The sequence below is a fragment of the Aquarana catesbeiana genome, linkage group LG08 (genome assembly GCF_042186555.1).
Source record: "Aquarana catesbeiana isolate 2022-GZ linkage group LG08, ASM4218655v1, whole genome shotgun sequence".
Classification (NCBI taxonomy): domain Eukaryota; kingdom Metazoa; phylum Chordata; class Amphibia; order Anura; family Ranidae; genus Aquarana; species Aquarana catesbeiana.
Window position 1 is genome coordinate 106,548,935 of NC_133331.1, and position 27,719 is coordinate 106,576,653.

Consider the following 27,719-nt stretch of genomic DNA (forward strand, 5'->3'; position numbering starts at 1 on the left):
GGACAATAGTGTAAGGTAACTCGCATTAAAAAGTGTGCTGCCTAAATCAGCCGCAGAAGGTGGCTTGGTTCCACTTTCCCTACAAACAAAAGTTTGTTGGGGAGAAGTGGAGCCATCCCTCCCTGTGCTGGCAAATCGCGATACCTTCTCTGGCATGTGAGATAACTATGTTGACCTCTTGTAGCTGATTTACCTTACACTATTGTCCACATTGATGTAGTGTGGTCGATTTTAATCTTACAAGGGTATTTACCCCTATTTCACAAGTGCCACAATTATTAGAAGGAATACTACATAATATGGTTACATACAGGGGCATAATAGACCTCATTGATCCTTACATTCACCCTTACGGCTTTTATGAACTTTTATGGCTTTTTTTTTTTTTTTTTTTTAATATAAAAAGACAGGTGTATGAATACAGCAAAGGAGGCAACACCTTGAAAGTCCCAGTTTTATTTTTAACTTAATGTTATGCTAACAATTTATGAACTGGTTTTTAAAGTAAAATTCATACTTTCACTTGAGTTTTACCGTTTTGTTATGTTATACACTAAGTCACACTAATAAGATATAGTTTTTATCAGCAGACTTTGATGATTATAATTTGTGGTAAATATATATAAAATTACATAAACACTGTATTGAGAATAATTACAAAAAATGCATTTTTTTCTGATTCTATTTTTTATTCTCAATAAAAATCAAGGATATAAAATATACGTATTCAAACTTACTACCAAATGAAAGCCGAATGTGTTACAAAATGAAAGATGTATAATACAGGCTATGGTAATTTACAAAAACCTAAAAGAAGTATAATGTGAGAAACTGAGGAATCGACAAAACAGAAAATGTGCTCTGGGACTCCATTGGATTTGGGGAAAAAAGGCCCACGGGCCCAGTGCTTAAGAAGATGGAAAAGCACAAAGATCCTACATATACATACCAATACAGAAGTCTTAATAAACCACAACAGAACTTCCATTTTAGAGTTTTGGTAGGTGTTCTGCTTGCTATGTGTTTATGATTTTTTTTTCTAATTTACAGTCAAAATTGTTATTTCCATACACCTCTCACACTTGTTCTAACAAATAGGAGTTGTTGACTGTAAATTCCAAAAACTTTCATACTGCTATATTATACAGTGATATTAAGACATCTAACCAAGGGATTTAAAGTTAAAATCCAGGCAAACCATTTTAAAGATTTAATGCAGTTATGCAAACATTCTACGATCGTTAAATATATTTTTCAAAAGGCAACTATAGTGAGAGATCACTGACAGGGAACCACCAAGACATGACACTATCACGAAGAAGCTCTTTTTTATAGGATAAGAATATATTCTAATATGACTCCTTGTCGACACTGCAGATACTATCCCTTTACATTTAAGTTTATCCTATGCTATCACCAAGCAACATTTTGTTAGGAATCACAGTAACGTTTGAATAGAAGGATGTGGCTATTGCCAGTAAATACTTACCCAGCTCAGCCTTTTCTTTGAACACATCTTTGAAGTTAAGTCCACTATTTAATATGGATTGTCTGTACTTCAAGGTACATTCCTTCTGGCCATTTTTTCCCAGTTCCTTGAGCTTTATAGGTAATGCACGCAGGCCACATTTCCATTTGGAGAAATCCAAGTGTGCCCATTTTACTAAGTCTTCAAGCTTGACTATGACTTTTTCTGAAACCGCAATTACCTCATCCTGAAGAAAAAAAAATAATGGCAATTATGAGATTACCAAAAACATATTTTATTCATCTATACACAGAGTTAACTAAATTAGCTGTAATATTGTTTAGTGGCCACAGGCTTGCCATGCAATAAAAAAAAAAAAAAAAAAAAAAAAAAAAACAGTTTAGGTTTAACATCACTTTTAATAGAAGATAAAAACAGACATCAGAAAAACACTTGGTAATGGAATGGCATACAAATAAATAGAAAACACATTTTTCTTTTGCGCACCACACATTTACACACTGAATTGTTACAAAATAAAACACATAGGTCTTTCAAGATGAATTCTGACTATTAGCAGAGGCTTTGCAGTGCTAGATGGAAAACCTCTAGTGCACAGGATATTGTTCAGCAGTCTGCCTTTCACCTGAAGGGGTTGAGTTTAAAAATAAAATATTCTTTTTTTTTTTTGTGAACAAAGAAAACATACACAATTGTAGCAGACTCAATGTCACTCTCCTGACTTATTCGAGCTAGATGGAAAATCCAGGCGATAAAGAATTTGAAGGGGCATTATAGAAGGATATTTGTTGATGCAGTGATAAAAATATGGTGGATAAAATATAAAAATTTTAAGAAAGCCAAACAATATCCATACATGGAAATCCTTCCCAAAATAGGATAAGGATTACCACAAGCCCAGAAAACTATCAGTTAGTTAGAGCTCTTCAAATGAAAAAAATATTAGCGTGAGTGTCAACACTACTGTTTAAATATAGGCATATCATCACATAGATGTATATTTATATAGTCTTTATGAAGAAGAGTTCAGGTAGGGCAAACTGGGTTGAGCCTCAGAACAGATGCACTGAAATCTGGTCAAGCCAGGTAGCATCCTACCCCATGTCACAAACCAGTAATCAGCCAACAAAAAAAATTAAAGATATTTAATATCTAAAAATACATATATGTATCAACTCAGAAATCTGCTCTTGGCGCCCTCCTCTATGACTAAGCCCCCCATGGGTTGGGTTGGGAGTGCAACATTCCCCATGTTTATAAACTCAGAAATCCAAGTTACTTTTTAAATCCAAGTCTCTGATCCACTAAATTAAGTGCATAGTCAAAACCTTTTTGTAGTTTTGGACAGAGACTGGATAGGTTTACATCACTGCTGTTCATTGCTGTGTCTGCTTGTGCAATTTCCTTTCACTTCCTGTTCCAGAGATGCAACAGGGAGAGATTTAAATACCTGTCACTGGAATAGATGTCTCCATTGGAAGAATTACTCTCACCTATTGGTTTAGGGACAGCTAATATTTTTAACTTTCCATCACTGTCTGAGATCAGAAGTAACTCAGAAGCAAATCACAAATGCACTGATGTAAAAGAATGCTGCATATGTCTTTCTACAAAAGCATGTAGCGTCATCTGCTTCCCTAAATAACCCTAAGGACTTTACCTAACCTTAGATGTATACCATTTGCACACAGGAGCATTTCTGGTCATGGAATGCTGGTAAGCCTCTGAAATATGTTTATACATGGAGGTATACCGCATACATAGTCACTCCTTCCCCCTTTAAAGATTTTATCTACCAATTTTGGTAACATTCCCTGTTCTCATTAAACTGCAAGCTGTAACAAGCAGGGTCCTGCCATACCTTTTGATTTTTGTTGTGTATTGCTGTGCATTGTCAACAATGTGTGTATGTAGTAAGTAGTAGGGTTGTCCCGATACCAATACTAGTATCGGTATCGGCACCGTACCGAGCATTTGCCCAAGTACTTGTACTCGGGCAAATGCTCCCGATGCTTCCCCCCGATACCTGGAAGTCAGCTGTGATCGGCGCGTGGGGGAGTTACAAGATTCTCCCCCAGCGGCTTTCACCAGCTTTAGTGACATACAGCGGTGATCGCTCACCGCTGACTGTCACTGCATTCTCCTCAGTGCCCCCTCCTTTCCTCTGTGCCTCTCCGCTGTCCCCCTCCGTTCTGCTCTCCTTATCTGTCCCCTCCGTTCTGCTCTCCTTATCTGTCCCCTCCGTTCTGCTCTCCTTATCTGTCCCCTCCGTTCCTCTCTCCTTATCTGTCTCCCTCCGTTCTCCCCCTCCGTTCCTCAGTCCCCCTCCTCCTTCCTTTGTGTATGGATAGAGTCAGCTGACTCTGTCCATTCACAATAACTGAAACATTGTAACCTCCTGTGATTACGATGTGTCAGTTTATGAATGGAGAGGAGCCGCTGTCTTCTCTCCATTCATTCTCAGTGCAGCTGAGGCTGCAGAGAAAGGGACTGGGGAATCTCTATCCTCGGTCTCTTTCTCTGTCTCAAGGGGGAGATATCAGAGGTCTGTTAAGACCCCTGATATCTCACCAAAGCCCCCCAAAAGGGCTGATTAAAAAAAAAAAAAAACAATAAAGAATAAAAAAAATATTATTGTAAAAAATAAAAGTTGTAAATAAAAAAAAAAACAACAAAAAAACAAAAAAAACAACAACACACACATACACCGTTCACCCCCCCCCCCCCCCAAAAAAAAGCAAGCACTGTTAAAAAAAAAAAAAAAAAAACACTGTCACGTGACATTTAAAAAAAAAATTATCGGTAATCGGTATCAGCGAGTACTTGAAAGAAAGTATCGGTACTTGTACTCGGTCCTAAAAAAGTGGTATCGGGACAACCCTAGTAAGTAGCTATACATATTTCATGAAAAATTTTATTATATATATATATATATATATATATATATATATATATATATATATACATATATATACATATATATATATATATACATATATACACACACACACACACACACACACATATACATACACATTTACAGATATGTACATATTTAGAGACGAATAGCCAGAGTGACTACAGCAGAAATGTCTTTGAAGTAAAAAATACACATCAATGAAAAAAATAGAACTCCTCAGTGTAACAGTTCAGCTATTTCACATCACTGCCAAAAAAGGGCAGCATAGTAAATGAAGACTTTTAGGTCCATTTAGAAGCAAATGTAAATTGTCATGCTGTGATGAATAATGGTTTGCTGATCTTTACAGAAAGTAAGTTAATATAACATTCTTGAAACTTTGACAAAAGAACAGGCTTTTGTTTTGCATGTGTTTTCTCAAGCTTTGGATACAATATACTGATTCAATTTTTTTACTGAAAAAAAAAAGGCATTGGAATCATTTAATGGAAGCCATCAGCTGATACACATTTTTAAGTTGGAAAAACACAGCAGTGAAGTGAAGCTAAGAGCAGCTTATTCTGCAATAGATGTCGAAATAGATATAAAAAGATAGCAGCACATTTTCTATGGAAGGTCCCATGTAAACAAAATAAATATTTTTGTCCTAAATAGGTGCATTTGTGGTGCTGTATTTTGGGACTTAAAGGCTCATCCAGCAGCATCATGTAAATATGGCATATGCTATATGCATTCTGGAGTAAATAATCTTTAAAGTACACAACTAAGACATTTCCCTTTATTCTCTATTGCTGTAGAATCTTTGTATTCTACTAGCATCTAATGTAAAACCATACCAGGTGCTTGTATACTGCTTGAAACTCTATGAGAATGAATTACTTCACAATAAAAACAGCTAAAGAAGACAGAGGTGGCTTGTTTTAAAGCTCTTTTACTGCTTGTTAAGAATACACAATTACTTAAAGTCTCAGCACAGGTGCACTTTAAAGCTGAAATCTAGGGAAAAAAATTAGTTATTAAAACATGCTTTTTAATAAGTGAGCTCTAACGAGTATACAAGGTGTGGACGGCTGCTGGTTACTGTAAAAATAAAACCTCAAAGCCAGATACTAGTAACAGCACCATACTTCCAGTGCTATGGGGATGAAGAGCCGTGGCTGGCTAAGACAGTGAAGGATGTGAAGGATCCTGTGGTTCGCCCTCCAATTCCTCTCACCTCATCTATTTACAAATAGCCTTGGATTCTTTTCATGGAATGCAAAATGTCCCTTAAATAGACAAGGGTAGAGAAGGGGTGGATGAATGAAAAGGTCTCCCCTACTTCATTCACAGAACCTTGCATTCTATGAAGAACTGAACATCTGCTGTAACTCTGCAAAAGACCAAACATTCTATTCTCTGGCAGCAGAATATGCATACTTATATCTCTCTGGCTTTTTATAGTTTGTTTCATTTTTTGATCACAGTCACCTAAATGTCATAACATTGCAAGTGCTCTTTGTTGACCTTAACTTCTAGCACCTCTCATTATTACCAAGTTAACCATTTATATTAGATTTCCCAAGTTTTTTCTCAGTAAAGGCTTTCATTAACAATAAAACACTGAGACCAATCCATGTCAGGTTTGTTTTGCCATCTAGGCGGGGAGATTTGTTTTCATTTCCTGCCCCATAGACATATCAGGAAATGAAAGGAAAAAGCTCAAAAAGGTGGATGTGGGAAATCTCCTCTTGGGCAGCTGAGAGAAATCCCCTCCAGACAGTTGTTACCGGAATGTGTATCCGTATTGGAAGATTTTCCTAATGTTTAGTCATGTTGACAATGGTCATCAGTGCATACACAGAGGGTACATTTTGCAATTTGGGACACAGGCAAAAATACAGACAGAATGGTAAGGGGATAGAAAACCTGCATTAAAAAAAAAAAAAAAAAATACTTGTGCACACAACCTTAAAAATAGACTACAATATCAACTAAATTAATGCTGCCAGCACAATGAAGTGTTTAGCACTGTTAACATATAAAATAAATCAAAAAAAATGTGCAGCGCTACTTTCTGTAAACTAATTAAGTGAATGAACCACATAAAGTTACCATCAACAAAATACATAAATCCCACGTTACTGAAATATTCCCATAAAAATTCAGTCAAAATCATTAAATACACTAGTGCAGTCCAAAAGTCCAGAAAGTGCCCAGGTCAATCAAAAATATATGCTACGTGCTCAAATCTTTTGGCTACCTTTTAATAAATACAGAGAGCACTATTTTTTGGCATCTTACATGTAAATCGGGGAGCTACATGAAAATTTCTCTTGTTCACTCTTGATGTGCTGATGTAATACAACTCCTGCATATGAAGATTGGATATTGCCAGGGACCTCAACAATGACCTGTACACGCGGTCGAATTTTTCGACGGAAAATGTGTGATAGGACCTTGCTGTCGGAAATTCCGACTGTGTGTGGGCTCCATCACACATTTTCCATCGGAATTTCCGACACACAAAGTTTGAGAGCTTGCTATAAAATTTTCCGACAACAAAATCCGTTGTCGGAAATTCCGATCGTGTGTACACAAATCCGACGCACAAAGTGCCACGCATGCTCAGAATAAATTAAGAGACGAAAGCTATTGGCTACTGCCCCGTTTATAGTCCCGACCTACGTGTTTTACGTCACCGCGTTTAGAACGATCAGATTTTCCGACGACTTTGTGTGACCGTGTGTATGCAAGACAACATCTGTCAGAAAAAATCCATGGATTTTGTTGTCGGAATGTCTGTCCGACCATGTGTACAGGGCATTAGACTTCCTAAAACATTAAGAGGTCTACAGAGGGGGTGAGCGTTTGGGCTGGCACTTGGTGGAGGATTTAGCACGTTTGCTTTAAGCACATAGCATATACTTTTGATTGGCGACGCAGGTTCACCTGGGCACTTTCTGGACTCTGGACTGCACAAGTGTATTATGTTATGATTTGGACTTACTAAACTATTCCCAAAAAATATTATAACTATGGATTTATGTATTTTGCTGATAGTAACTTTATGTGGATAATCCACTTAACCACTTAAGGACCGAGCCTCTTCTTGACACTTGTTGTTTACAAGTGAAAATCTTTTTTTTGCTAGAAAATTATTTGGAACCCCCAAAAATTATATTAATATTATATATATATTTTTTCACCCTAGATAATAAAATGGCGGTCATTGCAATACTCTGTCATACCATATTTGTCTTACAAGCGCAACTTTTTTGGAAAAAATACACTGAGTTTAAAAATAAGACAACAATTTTTTTCTAGATTGTGAAAGATAATGTTATGCCAAGTAAATTGATACCCAACATGTAACGCTTCAAAGTTGTGCCCGCTCATGGAATGGCGACAAACTTTGGCACTTAACCTCCATTGGCGACATTTAAAAATTTCTACAGGTTACCAGTTTTGAGTTACAGGAAGAGGTCTAGAGATTGAACACTGTTTTCAACTGTGAGCGCGACTTACGCATGTGTTCACTTCTGCGCATGAGCTTTGTGGGACAGGGCGCTTTAAAAATGTATTTAACTTTTATTTTATTACACTCTCCTTTTTTAAAAAAAAAAAAAAAAAAAAAGGGTCACTTTTATTCCTATTACAAGGAATGTAAACATCCCTTGTAATAGAAAAAAGGCATGCCAGGACCTCTTTAATGTGAGATCTGGGGTAAAAAAAAAAAAAAAACTCAGATCTCAAATTTACACTAAAATGCAATAAAAAAAAAAACAAAAAAAAAAAATTAAATCTCATAAAAAAAAAAAAAAAAAATCCCCTTTAAGAGCATTGGGCCAAAGTGACGTTGACATTGCTTCTGCCCTCCAATGCTATGGAGCCGAGTGGGGGCCATCTTTCCCTCACTCAGCATCCAGGCAGTGAGCGGAGACGACGCAATAGTCTCCACTGTTACCGACTGCTCCGGTAAGTGGCAGAGGCGACCGAAGCGTGGCAGGGAGGGGGGCCCTCTCCTGCCACCGATAAAAGTGATCTTGCGGCAAGTCTGCTGCAGAGACCACTGTTATCTTAAAGCGAAACACAGGCCATTCCTGAAAATACCAGGGTCATGGCAGCTAGCTGCTGTCATAACAACGGTATTTAGCGTCAAAGTACCGACGTACGGGAACGGCGATTTGAAGTGAAGTGGTTAGTTTACACAAAGTAGCGCTGCACTTTTTTTTGGTTTATTTTAAATGGTAAGGGGATAGAATATATCTAAAGGGAACAAAAAAAATGCCTTTAGATATACTTCCAAATTCACAAACAAGAACTAAAAACTTGAATGCTGGTCTATAACTCAAATCACAGATACATAATTAAGCACCAGTTGCCCAATTCTCAATTTACAAAACTTACAATGAGCCAGTGTTACCAGAATTGGGCATAGCTTTGTCAACATATGGTCAACACAAGTCAAGACATGTATAGATGGGGCTTAGCATGGTACAGATTCTTTAATGGGAATTTAACCAAATTACAGATTAACAATTTGCTTGTGAATGCAACAGAAACATGCCTTCTGTCATAAATTCCATGCTGTATAATATAGCTACATAAAACTGTTAACACAATATCAACTTTATAATTAGTGCTAATATCCTGTAGTTTGAATAAAGGTTACTGGACCTGCAGAATGCAAATCCAAAATAAGTTTCAAGAAAAGAAGCAGTAAATGCTGGCATCTGGTATTAATCATCAGCACACAAAAATCTACTACATCAGTATGTTTTGTTGAAATTTCTATAGTGAATCTTTGCAGATAACATCATAAACGTAAAAGGTCAGTTTCACCACACAAAGAAAATATGTGCTTTTAAAAGCTAATGTGTTTCTTTTAAAGCCAAAGTTCAATTCAGAATTATACAACTGCAAGTAATAACGTATGATATATTAAATGCATAGAAAAAAGCCATAAACAGGAAATGTCTAAACTTTTTCTCTCCTGCCACCTGTTGTAGTTAACACAGTACCCTTAAGCATACATAATGAATTATAATCCTGCTTTCTCACACTAGAAATTCACCTTTTTCTATGTCGCTCCCTCTCTACCCATACCTTCAAAATGTCAACCTGCCACTGATCCCTAATTAACAATAAAGGTGCACTGCACCATTTCAGCCAGCAAGAGAGCAATGTCCATAAGGAAAAATGGCAGTTGCATTTCAGTGATTCTGGTAAGCATCAGAATTACCGGGTTTAACATGGCCCTTTTAGTTCATAACAGGTACCTCAAAGGTGCCTACTGGTCATTTCACATTGTTTGCACCCCTAGAATGGGGGGGTTCCAATGAACTTTAATGTTTTTTGACTTCGACCTAGCCGTTCCCTCTTCTTGCACCTTCTCAGTATTGGTAAGATGTCTGCCTATTACAGAGGTGGGCAAATAATGATGCATAGGAGGTAAAAGAGCCAGGAAGTGGTAGGCCAGTAAAAGCAATTACAAAGGCTGACAGCTTTTATTTTGTCCGGTAATAATTGGCTTGATTCATATTTTATACCTTTTTACCTATAAACTATAATCTTAATAAATAATGTCAATAAAGATGTCTGCATTAGGGTTTATGTAAGGCCAGAGCTAACATGCATAAAGATGGCAGTAACCTAAAATAGGCCCAAAGAAACCTGCACAGCTATGCAATATTCAAACAGCCTCTATCTCGGACAACATCCCACAAATGAAAAGCATTAAGATTGGGAGACAGTAATCCATCTAGCATGTGTGTGGATATGATCATCGCCTCAAAAAAACAAAAAAAAAACCAAACAACTAATATAACAACTAAGGCATACATTGGGGGGGGGGGGGGACACTTTAAAGAGAGTCTGTGACTTTCTAATCACTAGCAATCCAAGATTGGGACCTCTAATTCTTAGATTCGACCTTTAGATAGTACCTCGTTACCCAAAAACAAGTGGTGCTTCATAAAAGAAAACATGGCTTGTCCCTTGCTGTTCTTTCAATTCCCTAACTGCAGAGCATGAAAATCAGTTTTACTGGCCAATAAGCTGAGAAGCAGGCTGGGAACAGTTGGGGCATAGTGCAACCACAAGATTTGTTGTGCCAGTGATAATCATTTTTGGGATGCTATTTAAATACAGTAAGTGTGTGTGTGGGCAGTGGAAATAGGGTATAGGCAGAAAGATCAACAGAATTACACTTCAAAAGAAAGCAATGCTTATTGTAGTGTAGCACAAGCTCTTTTTATAGCCCCTTTATAATGCTACCCCAAGGGACAGCCTTCTTAGTTATTTACATTTAATGAAGTGTTCATAAATTTCATCTGACTTTAATAATGTTCTGTGGCTTCTTGATTACTACCCTGAATACTCTTCTGTGTTTACTACTTTGATGAACCCATAAGAAATGTAATGCACGCATATTAGACTATTGGTCTGCATGATGTGCACTAAAATACATACTGCTAATTCTGAACAATACAGCCGAACAAAAGTTGCAGTTGAGCCAGCTATAAATCGTTAGTCATATGAATAAATGCAGATTTTCATTTGCATTTAGCAGTTAAAGCATGTTAAAAAGTATCATATAGGACAGAGTTAAAGGACTGGGGCAATAAAAGAACAGTACCCTTTACCAAGTCACTCCTCCTTCCCGATATCTTCTTCCTGGACACTTCCTAATTAGTAATAAGACATATGCAGTAAGGGAAAGCATTAAAAGACTAAAACGTTCTTTTTCAAGCTTGGGATTAAATGGGGGAGGCTTAAAACCCCTATCGGGTTTTTCTGCTTTTCGGACCTTTGTTAGAGAGTTTTCCCTTCACTTCCTGTTTTGAGGATGCCAGGTCACACAGAAAGTGAAAGTGAGTGAAAATCTGAAACAGGGAAGACAATAAAAAGCTGGCAGAGGTCCTACCATCCCCTTCTTACCCTTTAAACACAGGCAGGGCTTTTTTTCAGCCGGAACACGGGGGAATGCAGTTCCGGCACCTCCAGCACTGAATGCATGTAGTGGTAAGGGATGCTGGAGGGTCTATGATGCTGGCTGCTGGGCGATCTATTGCAACTGGAGGGGATCTATTTTTGCATGGGGGGGGTCTTGTTGCATGGGGGCATCTTATTTTGCTGAGGGGTCAGTTGTTGCTGGGAGGGATTTACTGTTGTGGGAGAGGTCTACAGTTGCTTGCTGCTGGAAGATCTGTTGTTGCTGCTGGGGGTCTATTGTTGATGGGTAAATCTATTGTTACTCAGGTCGTATTTGTAACAGGTGGCCCTTTGTTGCTGGGCGGGTATAATGTTGTGTAAGGGGTCTACTGTTGCTGGGGGATCTATTATTGCTGGGGTATATATTATTGCTGGGGGATCCATTGTTTCTGGGGTGGGGCCTATTGCTGCTGGCTGGAGGGGATCTATTTTATTGTTCGTTTTTGTTTTCATTAACAAATAGCATACAAATTTCTTAACGCCATAAAATAGGTACTATATTCTCTAAAAGGAAGGGAGCGGGACCAAGGGAGGGTACTCAGGGTTGGGGGGGAGACAAGGGATGTTACTTAGGGGTGGGTAGGGGGCGGAACCAAGGGATGGTACTCAGGGGAGGGAAGAGGCAGAACCAAGGGATGGTACTCAGGGGTGGGGAGGGGGCGGAACCAAGGGATGGTACTCAGGGGTGGGGAGGGGGCAGAACCAAGGGATAGTACTCAGGGGTGGGGAGGGGGCGGAACCAAGGGATGGTACTCAGGTGTGGGTAGGGGCAGAAACAAGGGATGACCCAAAAAGGGGGGGGGGGGGAGTTCCTGCACCTATTCTCTGAGAAAAAAAAACCTAAACACAGGTAACACTGTGTTACTACTGGAAATTTTCCCTGTGTCACCAGAACAGGGAGTAAGGCAAAAATCTTCACTTTAAGTGAAGGCTGAATCCCCCATTACCCAAAAACTGTTTGCTCCCTCCAGTTCTCAGAAATTTCCATAAGACTGCCTTCCCAGAAGAAAGAAAACTGACATTTCTTTACAAAGGAGGGAACAACCGATGATTTCCAGCTACTTTGCTAGCAATCAGACTTAAAGCAACTCTAGGCAAATAGCTGAATACTCAGATGAAAGACACACTGTGCATGGGAGCTGTGTTACCTGCTAAAGGATTAGTATTTCTTCCCATCCAGTGTTAAAATTTACACAGCTCTGTTGCACAGGACTGCCCTGTCTGGCCAGGCGGGAAACTTGATGACCTCCCCCTGTAAAAGTGGCGCTTAAAGGTCTGGTTCCTCCCCCAACGTGTGAGCAATCACAAGGAGAAGCAGCAAACTAAGGCTGCATTCACTATACAGTAGCAAGTGAATGCACAAAAAATTCACAAAAAGCCCCAAAAACTTGTATCGTCCTTGCAGCAAGACATGCATTTTTACATTCAAAAAATGTATTGCAAAATGCACTATTTAAAAACTGCTGAGCCTAAAAGGTGCATTAGCTTCATAGGGTAGCCCAATAAAATGAATGGGCAGACCCTAGGCATAAAGTGTGACGACAGTCCAAAAATTTGCAAACAGTATGCACAATACCTGAAATCGAACATGGTATGAATGGGAGCTAATGAGCTTCTCTCTGTCACTTTGCACTCTCCTTATCCTTGTTAGCACATGAGCAATGCAGTATGACTGGCTTTTAGATATCTGCCTGGAATTCAGGTTTAACTCTTCACTGACAGATGCCACTATTTTTCTTTAGGAGATTTTTTTTTTTAACAGAAGGGCAAGTGTTATTTAATAGTGCTAAAAAGATACTAGCAATTATCCTACAATTTACAGTAAACACAAGAAAGCAGTTAGTTTCTATAGGGTTATAGAGCCAGAAAAATAATGAAATGATTATGTCTCCTAGTTGTAAGGGAAACATTTTGTAATCCTCCAGTACCAGACGAGGACTAAAAATAACCATTATACATGATACTATTTTGTCTTGTATATAGTTTATATATTCAGTAGGAGATAATGGTATATTCTCCAACACACGCAATGAATCAGAAAGGTTCAAAATGTACTGAAGCGCAAGTTATATCTAGTGACAAATATGTATGCTATCAAATATTGCTAAACACTTAGAACAAAAAAACATGTTCCACTGACGTTTATCAAATGTCATTCTTATGAAATATACATGCCAAATATTTTAGTATAATGGCAAGCAAGTTTATACTTGATGAGTATCTTTTTAGATAGGATATTTTAAATATCAATCCTAAAGATATTGCAACACCAAGGCAAACAACTATAACTATGTCAGGATTATTGTTAATTCTGATTGAGTTCTAGTTCTTGCTAAACAATTCCCTAGCATAATATTCTTTCTCAACGTCCTAAATAATCTATGATGTAGTACAACAGAATAATAGGCTTGGCATGTAGTGGTGGAGAGCTGGACCCTGTCAGAGTGGATGAAAATCAGTGGTCTAAAACTAACTTTTTAGAGGCAGCTCTCTGTCAAATGAAGTATCACAAAAGGGTCCTTGAAGTAGGCTGTAGAGCAATAGACGTTTAAGAGCACCAAAAAGCCAAGATAAATTCAGTAAGGCCCCTTTCACATTGGTGCACTTTTGCCATGCTTTTACAGGTCAACAAAAGTGCATGAAAACTATTCCCCAGGGGGCGTGGCTAACCGCCGAGCAGCATGGACGCCTAACTACACAGCTCCTGCACCGATCGGAGATAACAGCCTCTAAATCACTTCACCTGACCACAAAAAATGCATTCCTCTAACCCCCACACAGTGGGGAACCAGACCGGAGCGTCCCGAAAATGGAAAGAATACAGACAGCCAAGAAAATTAACAGATTTCTACACTGTCACTCAGGAAGAACGAATCCAAGATGGTGCCCGCGGCACTCCACAGCCCTCAGAGACACAGTTTACTGCTGATTCCTACACAGATCTGCCTGACGAAGATGACCCCTCAATCTTACCTCAGGAACACTCATCAAGCTCTCATCCACCATCAGGATCATCTTCCACCTCAAACAGCCCAGCCAAATCGAGGATGCGACTGGATACAGCTACACAGGCTCAGGAGGTAAGGCCTGCACTAGATCAGCTGCTTACCCAGACACCACTATCCTCCCCTATAGCGGCCTTCCCCACATCTAATCAGCCTGTAATTGACACAATGCTGAAGGAGATGCTGATGTCACTACATAGCTCTCTCCACAATGATATATCCTCCATGTTCACTGCCTTTAAATCAGAAATGATACACACAGGCAAAAAGATGGGCCAAATTGAAAAGCAGATGTCTATCATGACTGAAACAGTTAACGATTTAGTGGATGCGCACGATCATACCCGCGAAGAACACCACTGGGTCAGAGCCAAAATGGCGGATCTCGAAGACCGTTCGAGACGCAACAATGTGAAGATCAGGGGCATCCCTGAAAATATCCTCTCAGCAGACCTGAACACATATGCGAGAAAACTCATTTCCACACTCCTGCCTGACCTCCCACCGGTGGAAACCATAATCGATCGAATCCATCGATTACCAAAGCCGCCACACTTACCCGCAGAAGTCCCCAGAGACACCTTGATGAGAATACACTTCTTCCACGCCAAAGATATGTTGCTGGCGCAATCCAGACGTCTGGGAAAACTACCAGCCCCATACTCCAAGCTACAACTCTTTCCTGATGTCTCTCAATTTACCCGCCAACAATGTCGGCAGCTACAGAGCATTACAAAACCGCTCCACAACCATAAAATTCTGTTTCAATAGGGATTTCCAACCAAGCTACTAGTAACCAAAAATGGGACACGGCACAGCATCCACACAGTGGAAGAAGGCATAAAGCTACTCCGGATCTGGGGCATCATCCCTGAGATAGTCCAGCCAACCCAGCCGTCCCTTACAGCGAACCCCCAGGCTCACAATAAATGAACGCATGCTAACTTCAACACCTGAACACCAGGTTAGTGATGTTACTAAACCACCATTCTTTCACACTCCGATCCGGTGCCTGCTCGTTGCAGATAGTTCACGAACTTGACCCTCACTTTGACCGGCAGTCCACAATCTTACTGCCGACCCTACATCCTTCACCCGTACGAGACCGTACTAATTGTTTTTCCTTTTTTGTTACCCGTTCCTTCCCTGAGAGCTTCAGATCCCCAGAACTCGATCAACTTCAACCCACCATCCTGTCTGATCAGCTACATCAACAAGTACCAAGGATCTCACAGCTGCCACACCGACAACACAAGGAACTGTAAGTACTAACATAGTATACACATCCTCCACATCAATATCATAATGCCCAAATTTTTGTCACTTAATGTGAAGGGGCTAAACCACCCGTCCAAGAGAACTTCCGTGGCGCACCGCCCAAGATGCCCACTGTGAAGTTCTGTGTTCAAGAAACTCACTTTAAGTCTACTGCGGAACCCCTCTGTACCAACAAAAATTTCACGCACATATTCAAAGCTTCAGGCCCAGAAAAAAAGAGAGGGGTCATGATAGCCATCAAGAATTCTTGCTCCTTCACTCTCCACAACAGTCTTATAGACATAGAGGGCAGATATCTAGCTTTGGACTGCACTCTTGACGCCACCAGATATACCATCGTCACAATCTACGCTCCCAATCAGAAACAAATCCATTTTCTCACCAAACTGATAAAAAAAAAATTCACCGCTTCAAACAAGGTCAACTAATAATATGCGGAGATTTCAACATAGTACCAGATAACTCCGTGGACTCTTCCACTGCTTCGCACAGACTACCCTCCCCGATGGGATCCCTCATCGGATCCAATGACCTATATGATGTGTGGAGATGTCATCACACCACAGAAAGAGACTACTCTTATTTCTCACCCCGGCATAATTCTTACTCGAGAATAGACTATTTTCTGGTAGACAAATGGACACTACCCAAAATCTCCTCATCATAAATTGACACCATCACGTGGTCTGACCACGCGCCAGTCTCTATCACCCTAGAAGATTCCCCAACAATCTCCCGAACTCTGCTCTGGAGAGCGAATGCCGCAATCCTTAACTCGCCTACCCACTTGACCCACATCAGAACCTGCCTAGAGGACTACTTCAACTCCAACTCAGGATCTGTACAGGACAACTCCATCCTCTGGAATGCCCATAAAGCATTCATAAGAGGGATTCTCATACAAATTGGAGCCAGGGAGAGGAGAATGAGTTCACAGCGTCTAAATTTACTGACTTCTAACATCAAAACCCTAGAAACCCAAAACCAATCTTCACCTGACCCAACACTCAAAAAAACAGTTGGACGCAGAGAAGGCGTTCGATAGAGTACATTGGAAGTATCTACAGGCTACCTTGAGCAAATTTGGATTTCAGGGACCTATATTAACTGCCATAACGGCACTGTACTCTGCACCATCTGCTCGGGTGTACACGTCAGAAATGCTATCCAAACCATTGTCCATTACGAACGGCACCCGTCAAGGCTGCCCACTCTCACCAATCATTTTCAACCTAGTAATGGAACCCATAGCAGAACATATAAGACAATCTTGTAACATAACAGGTTTTCGGGTGGGTGATGCTGAGCACAAAATCAACTTGTTTGCTGATGACGTAATATTAATGATCACAAACCCTCGCTCCTCCCTGGCTTCGGTACAAATGCTGTTGAAAAAATGTAGCGATATTTCATATTATAAGGTTAATGAACACAAATCCTTCATACTAGACCTAGGTTTAGATGCGGTATCCAGTAACATCCTGATGTCAGAATATCCTTACCCCTGGGCCGATCATGGAATACCATATTTAGGAATCACTCTGACAAAGTCCACGAAAGGCCTCTTTGCTCATAACTATGTAGAAGCTAGGCAAATGCTCATTAAAGGAAACAACAAAAATTTCTAAATTTGAACTCACATGGACAGGACGCCTAGCAGCATTCAAAATGATGGTCCTTCCTAAACTCCTATACATTTTCCGCACACTACCTATTCCGCTTCCAACATCATACCTCAACTCCCTCCAATCTATCCTGAACCAATTTATTTGGCAAGGAAAGAAAGCTAGATGTAGTCACTCTAAACTCATAAAACACAGATCTAAAGGTGGGATGGGACACATTGATATTAAGGTTATTATCTAGCCACTATATTATCTCAACTCAGAGAATGGTTTCAACCTACACCAACCACCCTGTGGAGCGCCATAGAAAACAACGAAACACCAGGCCCCAACCTCACCGACTGGCTGTTCAGTACTCCCATGAACAACCACTCCTTACTACAGTATTCCCCTCCTATCCAAGCTACCATCAAAGCTTGGAGAATCCTACACTATATCAGATGGTCACTCCTTCCGACCAAGCCCCTTCTAATTCCTATCAACACCTTAAAACACCTGACCCCCGATTTATGCTTCCCACAATGGATCTCTGGTAAGATTTTACACACACAAGACCTCCGCAACATCACATCCACTAAATCTTACCCACAGGTTCAAAAAGAATACAATGCACCCACTAAAGACTTCTTAACGTATTATAGAATAAAAAAATGCCTCACAACCTACCCATCCCTAGAAGGAGCATTACCCACAAAATTGTGGGAATATTTCTTCTCTGACAACGCCAAGCCTAACGGAGTTTCCCTCATTTATTTACTTCTGCAGGAAAAAAACACATTCTTCAAATCCAAACCCCTCCTAGATTGGGAGAAAGACCTAAAACTACAATTCTCTGATCACCAATGGCTAATAGCAATCAACTCAGTATATAAAGCAACTTCCTGTACATCTCTATGGGAATTGACACAAAAAACATTAATGAGATGGTACCTAACCCCTCATAGACTTGCCAAATTTCATATCCACACTTCACATGAATGCTGGCGAGGTTGTGGTCAAGCCGGCACCCTCCTACACATCCTCTGGGCATGCCCTCATATACAACAGCTCTGGCTTGAGGTACAAAACATGTTACAAGAAGTTCTGCATCTTCCCATCACTCTCACTCCACAGTTAGCGATCCTCAACCTGAACATTGATGAGCTACCTACACATCTCAGACAGGTGACTGTACACATTCTCCTGGCAACTAAACTCCTAACGAGAAAGTGGAAATCAAACACCATTCCCCTGATAGTGGAAGTAGTCAACTTAGTTCATACCCACTACACATATGAAACGCTTCTATCACGAGGGTCACAACACCACTCTAAAACGCTAGACCTCTGGAATCCTTGGTACAAATGGCACACTGAAAAACAACACCCAGTAACAGTCTTACCTTGATAGATACTACACCATCACTGCTCTCTTCCCCCTTCCCTCTCCTTCCCCCCACTCCCCCTACCCCCCTACCCTCCCCTCCTTTCCCATTTCCCTTCCCTTCCCTCCAGGTTATCACCTTTAGAATTTGATAAGAATACCTTTGCTACATGCTGTTAGTTAACATCAGTTACCTTGAACTGAATTCTCTCACTGTCTACAGTTACCTGATTGGTTACCCAGCTCTTGATATCATCTGTACAGCATGTCAATGCACTTGCAACTGACTACCTATGTACTTTATGATGCATAAATAACATGTAACCTGTAAAAATAAGAAACGTTTCAATAAAAACTATTGATTAAAAAAAAAAAAAAAAAACTATTCCCCATTAAGCCCAGGTTCAGACTGCTGCGGGATTGAAATCATGCGAGTTCAGTTGAACTCGCATGATTTCATTCCTGCATGTCAGTCCGACTATTTCAGAGACATCTGTGCATTTTCCTGCACAGATGTCTATTGAAATCGCACCTGAAATTGCCAATAGTAGTACAGAAACTGTAGTACAGAATTCAAACGGTTCTATTGTGGACAATAGCCGTCGATCTGGCATGAGATTTGACATGTCAAATCGCACCAATGTGGACCAGGGCTAAATCCTATGTAACAGTTCACACTGCAGGTGCGCTGCGCTTTAAAAAATGTCCTGCATGCTGCATCTTTGGTTCAAAAGCACAACAAAAAGGCACCTTCCATTATAAGTCAAAAGTGATTTTGACATTCTTGTATTGAGAGGTATGGACTCTAGAGAGATATCATTTTGTCCCTGTTCAAATCATTAGTAAGACCTCATCTGGAATATGTAGTTCAGTTTTGGGCACCAGTTCTCAAAAAGGATATCGGGGAACTGGAGAGAGTGCAGAGAAGGGCAACCAAACTGATAAGAGGCATGGAGGAGCTCAGCTATGAGGAAAGATTAGAGGAACTGAATTTATTCACTCTTGAGAAGAGGAGAATAAGGGGGGATATGATCAACATGTTCAAATATATAAAGGGGTCCATATAGTGAACTTGGTGTTGAGTTATTCTCTTTACGATCAACCCAGAGGACACGGGGACACGCTCTACGTCTAGAGGAAAAGAGATTTCATCTCCAAATACGTAAAGGTTTCTTCACAGTAAGAGCTGTGAAAATGTGGAATAGACTCCCGCCAGAGGTGGTTCTGGCCAGCTCAGTAGATTGCTTTAAGAAAGGCCTGGATACTTTCCTAAATGTACATAATATAACTGGGTACTAACATTTATAGGTAAAGTTGATCCAGGGAAAATCCGATTGCCTCTTGGGGGGATCAGGAAGGAATTTTTTTCCCCTGCTGTAGCAAATTGGAGCATGCTCTGCTGGGGTTTTTTGCCTTCCTCTGGATCAACTGAGGGTATAAAATTAGGTATATTGGATTGTACAAGATTTTTTATTTTATTTATTGTTTTTAAGGTTGAACTGGATGGACTTGTGTCTTTTTTCAACCTGACTAAATATGTAACTGTGATTCAGTGTGAAAGGGCCTGAATAGTTTTGTCACGATACAAAACCAGAAATCCATCATGTTTCAGGGTCTCAAAACTCCCTCCTCCTCTGGGCTGAGAAAGAAGATTACACAAAATAGAATACTGTACACTGGGTCATTATTCCATATGTAATTGTAGTCAACATTAGTAGCAGTAAAAAAGGGTATATAGTACAAACTAAAAACAAATACAGTTTGTATACGCATAGGTTTAGGTTAGGTTTGGCTATTTTGTCAGTTCACCTGAAAGCTTTCAAACTTCACAATATATTTATAAATGTGATGATAATACTAAGGAGGCAAAGATTATAGCACTAGACTCCTTGAAGTCGACATTTCTCCTAAATTTCAGTTCCACCTTTTGCATAAATTTGATTTCAGAAGGGAAATCCTTAAAGGGCCCTTTCACACAGGCTGTCCCGATCAGGTCTGTCAATTTTCCAGGCGGATTTGATCGGACTCTCCAGTCTCCCCTATGGAATGGTGGATGTCAGTTGACACCCGCTGATGTCCGATCTGACCCGCAAAGAAACAGACAGATGATGGTCCTATTTTCCATCCGTCCAGCAGATGGACACGGATAGGCAATCTGTTTCCATCTGATTTCCCCATAGAGGAGAGCGGGAATGTCTGCTCTGCATAGCGGAGTGGATACAGACCTGTCATCCTCCTTCTCAGCGGGGATCAGTGGAGCAATCCCTCGCTAAGCAAGAGGAATCCGCTACATAGAGGCGCACGTGTGAAAGGGGCATAAAAAGGTCAATATGTACCATCTATATTGTCCCATTATGCTTATACAAAGCTTTTTCAGTATCCAGTTGTACATTTTGGGATATGTACAAACTGACTTGGGGGAGAACGTAAAGAGAGACAGCTGTGCCCACAAAATAAAAAAAAATTTTTTTAAAAAATCAACATAGCAAAAGGAAAACGTGTACATTTCTAAACTGACATATGGGAACTATATACATTCTACTCAAAGCGTCTAAAAGTGTATTTTATAGCTAAAAGTAGCCTACTCCTGCAATATAAAGAATATTAATATTTACCTTCATAATGCTTTTCCCTTTGTATATATACAGACTCCTTGAGTACCCAATGAGCCCTATGACGAGGCTCACATTGTGCCTACTGCCACAGAGACATGCAACAATATCTACAGAATGTTACTATAATGAACCTGAACATTCAGTACAGATATAGTATCGATAGAAGATATTTGTATTCAGTAGACTCTGCTGCACGCAAAAGGTATCTTATGGGGAGTCGCAATATAAAATTATCTTACAGTTGTTTTGTGAGCTGCCTGTAGGCATAAAGAAGCAACACAGGTATTGAATACTATTTACAAATTAAGCAATTTCACTCCCATAACTTACAATATTAAAACTATAAAAAAAAAAAAAAAAAGTTAAAAAAAAGGAAAAGGATTGCTTCAGGCTGCAATTTTGATTCAAATTAGCTTTTTTTTTTGTCTTGGTCATTACTACATGGTATAATTACCATGTTTGTGTTTTGTGAGATGTCTTCCAAGACCAAAAAAGATCCAACAAGCTGGGAGATTCAAATTGAGCATAAGAGTTAGCAAATTAAAGATGACATAAAATATTTACATTTTCTTTAATAATTTACTCTTGCAGGTGTTTTGAGAAAATTATAATCTCAGTGGTGGAGAACATATACAGATGATTCAACGCATACTAAATTATTTACAACCCCCATATCTAGGAGCAGGAGAAAAAAAAAAAAACATTTTGCGCCTGTGGAATTTGGAAATAAGTGAATTATGCTAATGTTTATGTTTAAAAAAAAAAAAAAAAAAAAAAAAAAACCTTTATTGAATTTTAAAATAATTACACTTAGGAAGTTTCAAACTTGGTAATATACAGGCCAAAAATCTTTAAAACTGTACAAAACTCTCTTGAAAAAACTAAAAAATAATGGCTGTGAACTTTCTGGTTTAGATGCTGCCTAATCTAGATTCAAAGGAAAATTGCTGTCATTATAAAATATATTTCCCAAAACCTGAAAAATGGAAATAGTATGGGAACTTTTTCTTTTGTCATTTTTAAAAGTCTACATCAGGTATACAGTGATCAGTCTTGGCATGTTGTGAATCCCAATTACTAACACATTTTATAACATTTTTCAATCGGACATCTTACTTTACAAATGTGAGAAATTCTTTAGATATTTGACATTTATTTATGTAATCAAGTGTAGTGCCATAGTTGTCAGAGCAACTACAAAAATGTGCCTTTGGCAACCTACACCAACTGTACTATTCATAGAAGTTTATAAATTCATCTCAAATCTCGACGGTACAAATAATGTTCAATCTTAGGATTTCCTAACACGGTTACGTAGGCCAGAATTAGCCATTTTACTTGTGATCTGACAAAACAAGGTGTGTGTAATATTATACAATGAATGAATGTCAAATTTACAGGAGCTATGGGTAAAAACAGAAAATAACCATTTACGTGTGTAGGCTGCACTGTACCAACTGCCCCTTAAAGGAACCAAACAGAAAAAGCAAAGCAAAATAACCCTGGAATAGTGGTTGCTTCCCAGACATCAATAGCTGGGTCTTCCCGCTTTTCTCCTGTGGTTTTCTGTATAATTGCCAACAGCATAGCTGGCACCATATAATCTTATATTAACAGTTAGGCACTGTTTTTGGGCCCAGGTCACACCTGAGAGATTTTATGGATTGAAGCTTGTAGTTCTAAAAATGCTCAAGAAGCCAAATCCCATTCATTTCAATTGCCCCTGTTCACATCTGAGCGTTTTGTCGCCTGAAGCATAACGCATGAAGCTTCTTTTTTTAGCAGATTAAAGTGTTTTTGGCTCCCATAGACTTCAATAGAAAAACCAGACTTCAGCATTTTACAAGCGTTTTACTTGCATTTTCTGTTCAACTAGCAGCTCTTCACTCCAAATCTCCTCCCCCTCTCCTTCCCCTACCCCTAGTGTTATCTATTGACTAAAAAAAAACGCCTGAAGCTGTAAAACGTTTGTAATCCGCTTCTAAAGCGCTTAAAAAAGCTTGTAAAAAGCTTCAAAAAAAGCTGCAAAAAAAAATGCCAGTAAATCAATACGATCAGATGTGAATGGAGCCTTAAGCATAGAGACCCCCTCCCTATAAAACAGTTTTTAAATATCCCAAGAAAAAAACCTTTACCAATTCTCTAGTTATACAGTTATTGTAAAGAAATATAATTCCTTCTGATGCTGCAATGTATTTCAGAACGCTTTCTGACCTAGCCTATGTTAGACAAGCACAATGTCAATGAACTGAATCAAGAAGCCCATCATTCTGGCATCATTATGTTGTTAGATAAAGAAACCAACAGATAATAGCTGCAGCTCTGAAAATGATTAGCTGACCAATAACCCTGCCACCTACAGATGTAGTCTTAATTGCTTTAGCATTTAATACAATACGCACACCAATTTAAAATGAGTCATGTTTTTGAGAGTCACAATGAAGTTTGAACCAGTGAAAAGGTGTGAAACAAAAGGTTTTGAAAAGGGAGGACAAAACATGGATTACTAGGATTTAAAAAGATATTTTTTTTTCCATTCCCTTCCAATCTGAATATTAAAAAGAGAACCAATTGATAGTTAAATCACTTAGTAATAACACATATTAATTACACATTTTATAAGATGTTACTGCTACACAGAGCATCTCATGTAGTGATCCTAATGGGGCAATAGCACCATTTTATTTGTGTTACAAATGGCTGGCAGTGGCATCATCATCTTCCTATCACTAAGGAGCTAGTAGTTTTTACCTCCTTGATTTCAGTAACAAACTTTTTTTTTTTCACAGCTTAAAGCTGACCTTCACCCTTAAATAAATGTCTTGTTCCCCTGCCTCCTCCCCTTCCCTCACAACTGGATATACATGTAGGCAAGAATGACATTTGTTATCCCAAACCCCCACCACCCCTCTTAGGCATACACAGATGTGCCACAGTGCTTTGCATCAAGTGACCCCTGCAGCACATCTGTGCATGTACAGGATTGCCCGAACATCCCTGTGCATGCACAAAGATGGCAAATATGAAAGACGCAAACCTTTGCCATCTTTGAGCATGCACGTGCGCAGATGTAACAAAGAGCTCTGCACCATAATGGCTGTGCCAGCGTGGTGGAGGCAATAAAAAGGGGACTGAAGTTCTTCTTTAATTCCTCTAGCAAAGCAGTGTGATGTCAAATGTGTGTCTTATTGTGTAGATAATCTGATTTCAGAAGAAACGTTAAAAAGCATGTGAACATAAGGCAGGCCATACAGTATACATTTTTTTCATTCAACTAGAGGGTTGAACGAAAAAAAAAAAAAAGAGCCGATTCCCCCATCCACACATTCAAGGTGGATGTGGACAATCACTTCCACTGTGCTGTGTTCCCACGGAGGGGAGCCTTCCCCGTTGTCAGAAAACAATCAATCAGTGGTGCTGGATATAGCAGAGGCACTGATCATTCGAGGAAAACCCAACACGGTGCTTGTACAGAAGTCAATTGGTAGATCGACTTCGGTATAACCAGAGTGTCCATACATGGATCGAATTTCAGCCAGTCTCTGTTGAATCGACCAAATTTTGATCTATGTATGGTCGGCATTTTCTTTTAGTGAGAAGTCTATTTAACTTGGTATAAAAAGGGACAATTAAAGGCAATAACCACTTCATTTTTATATCTGCTGGCTAAATTGCATTTTCGCTGTTTACTGATCTGTCATTTGTGGTAAGGTTTAGAATGCTGCACCATTGCTACAAATATGCATTATATTGAACAGGGAGAAACATGCAACAATTCACTAATTACACAGTCATATATTGAAAACATGTAGATTTGCTTTGGGCACTGTCATCTTTTAGGAAAACTGTAAGGAGTTTCTATGCAGATTTTTGTACAGGTGTTGTAAATAAATTAAAAAAAAAAAAAAAAAGACACCAAGAAAGATCATTTTTCACTGTAAACTTCTCTCAGCAGTGACAGCAAGAATGTGAAAAGCAAGCGCTACTTCTGCAGAATGGCAGTCTGCCCTAGGACACAGTAATTATACTACATCACCTTCCTTACAGAAAGCAGACAGAGGTTAGCAGTGTTTTTTTGTTTTGTGTTTTATTTATTTTTTTAGAGAAGAACCTCAAGGATGACATTAGAGCTACTTTGAATGAGTACAACTCTACACTTGACTGCAGCAAAGCAAAGGATGACATTGGGCAATATGACCAATACTAAACTATATTAACTATAGAATTTTGTTCTTGTTGTACTTGGTCATGGGCGTCTGCAGAATTTTTTTTGTCTGGGGGGGCGTCATTTTAAGGTCACCCATGCTCCGCCCCTTTTTGACAATTTAATGAAGGGGAGGGGCTTAGTCTTCATCACAAAGCGTGATAACCCTCCCCCTTCCACTGCCACATTTGGCACTTTTTTTTTAGGGTGGGGGGGTACCTGGTTTTGCTATGGCAATCTGAGCCACATACAAAACCATGACAAACATACTGCAACCACAGCAAGTGAAGGTATGAACAAACATACAATTAGGCAATCGATCAACTACAAAAAAACCTACACCTGCATGGTGCAGCATTGGCTTAAGCCAGTGGAGATCTTAAATTCTATATGGGCACAACATCTTTATGCTATGTTGCTATGCTTAACCACTTGCCTACCGGGCACTTTCACCCCCGTCCTGCCCTGGCCAATTTTCAGCTTTCAGCGCTGTCGCACTTTGAATGACAATTGCGCGGTCATGCAACACTGTACCCAAATTCTTTTGGTGGTATTAAATCACCACTGGGGTTATTTTTGCTAAACAAACAAAAAAGACGGACAATTAAAAAAAAAGTTTTGCAAATAAGTAGTTTTTCTTCTTCACGGATGGCGACTGATAGGCAGCACTGATGGTCACTGATAGGGGGCATTAATAGGTGGCACTGATTGGCAGAACTGATAGAACTGGTTAAACAACATGTAGCTTTTAGTGGGTGGTGCTGTGAGAAAGAATAAATGTAGTTCAATGCAGCCACCGTATGGCAATTATTGGGTTAAATCAGGTGGCGAGGAGGCAACATATTGTCTCCTCATCACCTCTGAAAAGTGATCCAAGCATGGATCTTTTCAGAGGAGCAACAGTCACTTCCACACATGTGGAAGCCCCAAGAGTGGCCAAGCAAAAGCATGCACGGGAGTAAAGTGTTAAATCTCTTCACGTGATAACAGAAGGGTCAGCCTGATGTCCAACCGTAAAGACAGTGTAAGGAGATAGAGTCTATGATTCTATGCTGACAGATCCTGCAATTGGAGACACATTTCACAAGTAGTTTGCTGATATCTTATTATTATATATCATATCATTATATGTCAAGAGCGATGGGGCAGCCTGTGACAGCAGGGAAGGAGATACAGGTGTCAGCCCGACAATAAATAAGGCTGAGCTCCGGTGAAGTGAACATTCTCTTCTCATGTCCATGTCATATCCGGGGGTGGGGGCACTTGACCCCCCATTTCCGCTCCCCCCCTCCCCCTGCAGACACCCATGTACTTGGTTCAGTTTTAGGAAAAGAATTGGAATTAGACTTTGCTGGATGTTGCTCTCCTAGAATTAGAGAGTCCAGTTACTATAATAAACCTCTACTCATACAGGCGTTATAATTCCCAGTATACGATGTAGGAGCTTTTGCGGTCTTTGAACCCCAAGATTGGATTTTCCAAATTTTACACATGCTTAGTAAACTATAGGAAGACAAAGCAAGCAACCACATAAATTATAGGCATGGGCCACAGTTTACTGTGCATGTCTCAATTGTGGGTAGATACAATTTTCCATTTTGCCACCATTCACCCATTTTTTTGGCTATACGAGATCCAGAAAAAACAGATCTATGTTGGTATGGTCTTGATTTTGCTAGAGAGATAGTTTGTTTCTTAGAGGCTGCTATCACCAGCACATTGAGGCCCTTCAACTATCGGGATCCATGCTATATATGACCACACTGAAGACATTTTCCCTCACTTCGTCCTTTGACACCCATGAAAGAAATTAAGGGAATTGGTTGGCACTGGGAGAGGATGTGACAGACAGCAATAAAAAAACATTGCTAGAAGTTGTAACCTATTCCCAGACAACATCATGTTTTTCATTGCATTCCATTCACTTCCATTGAAGAGATTACCCATCATTTCTTGAAAGCACATGATAAATCTGTTTGAAAGGGACAATGACTGTAATAAACATCTGACAGGCTCTAACATGTCCCACTCTATGTCAAAAAATACTTTTTGGCTGGAGGGGGATTTAACCACTGGTGGATGATGTCGTAAACATATACATACACACAGAAGTAGAAATAACTTGAAACTAACCAAAGTAATAATTGGAATCCATCATAGTTTATTCCATATTTAATAAAAATCTCGCTTTTGATTTAACAGAATATCCTGAATAACAAAACAAATGAAACAAATGAAAATAGCAT

General features: G+C 39.5%; 1 protein-coding gene across 3 annotated transcripts in view; it reads right to left on the reverse strand.

Moving 5' to 3' along the window:
• ARID5B (AT-rich interaction domain 5B) overlaps window positions 1-27,719 on the reverse strand; it is a 406,103-nt gene that overhangs the window by 313,057 nt on the left and 65,327 nt on the right. For all 3 annotated transcript variants that reach the window (XM_073596260.1, XM_073596262.1, XM_073596261.1), the window contains one exon: window positions 1,490-1,715. In XM_073596260.1, the coding sequence (XP_073452361.1) occupies window positions 1,490-1,715 (226 nt within the window). The remainder of the gene's footprint in view (window positions 1-1,489; window positions 1,716-27,719) is intronic.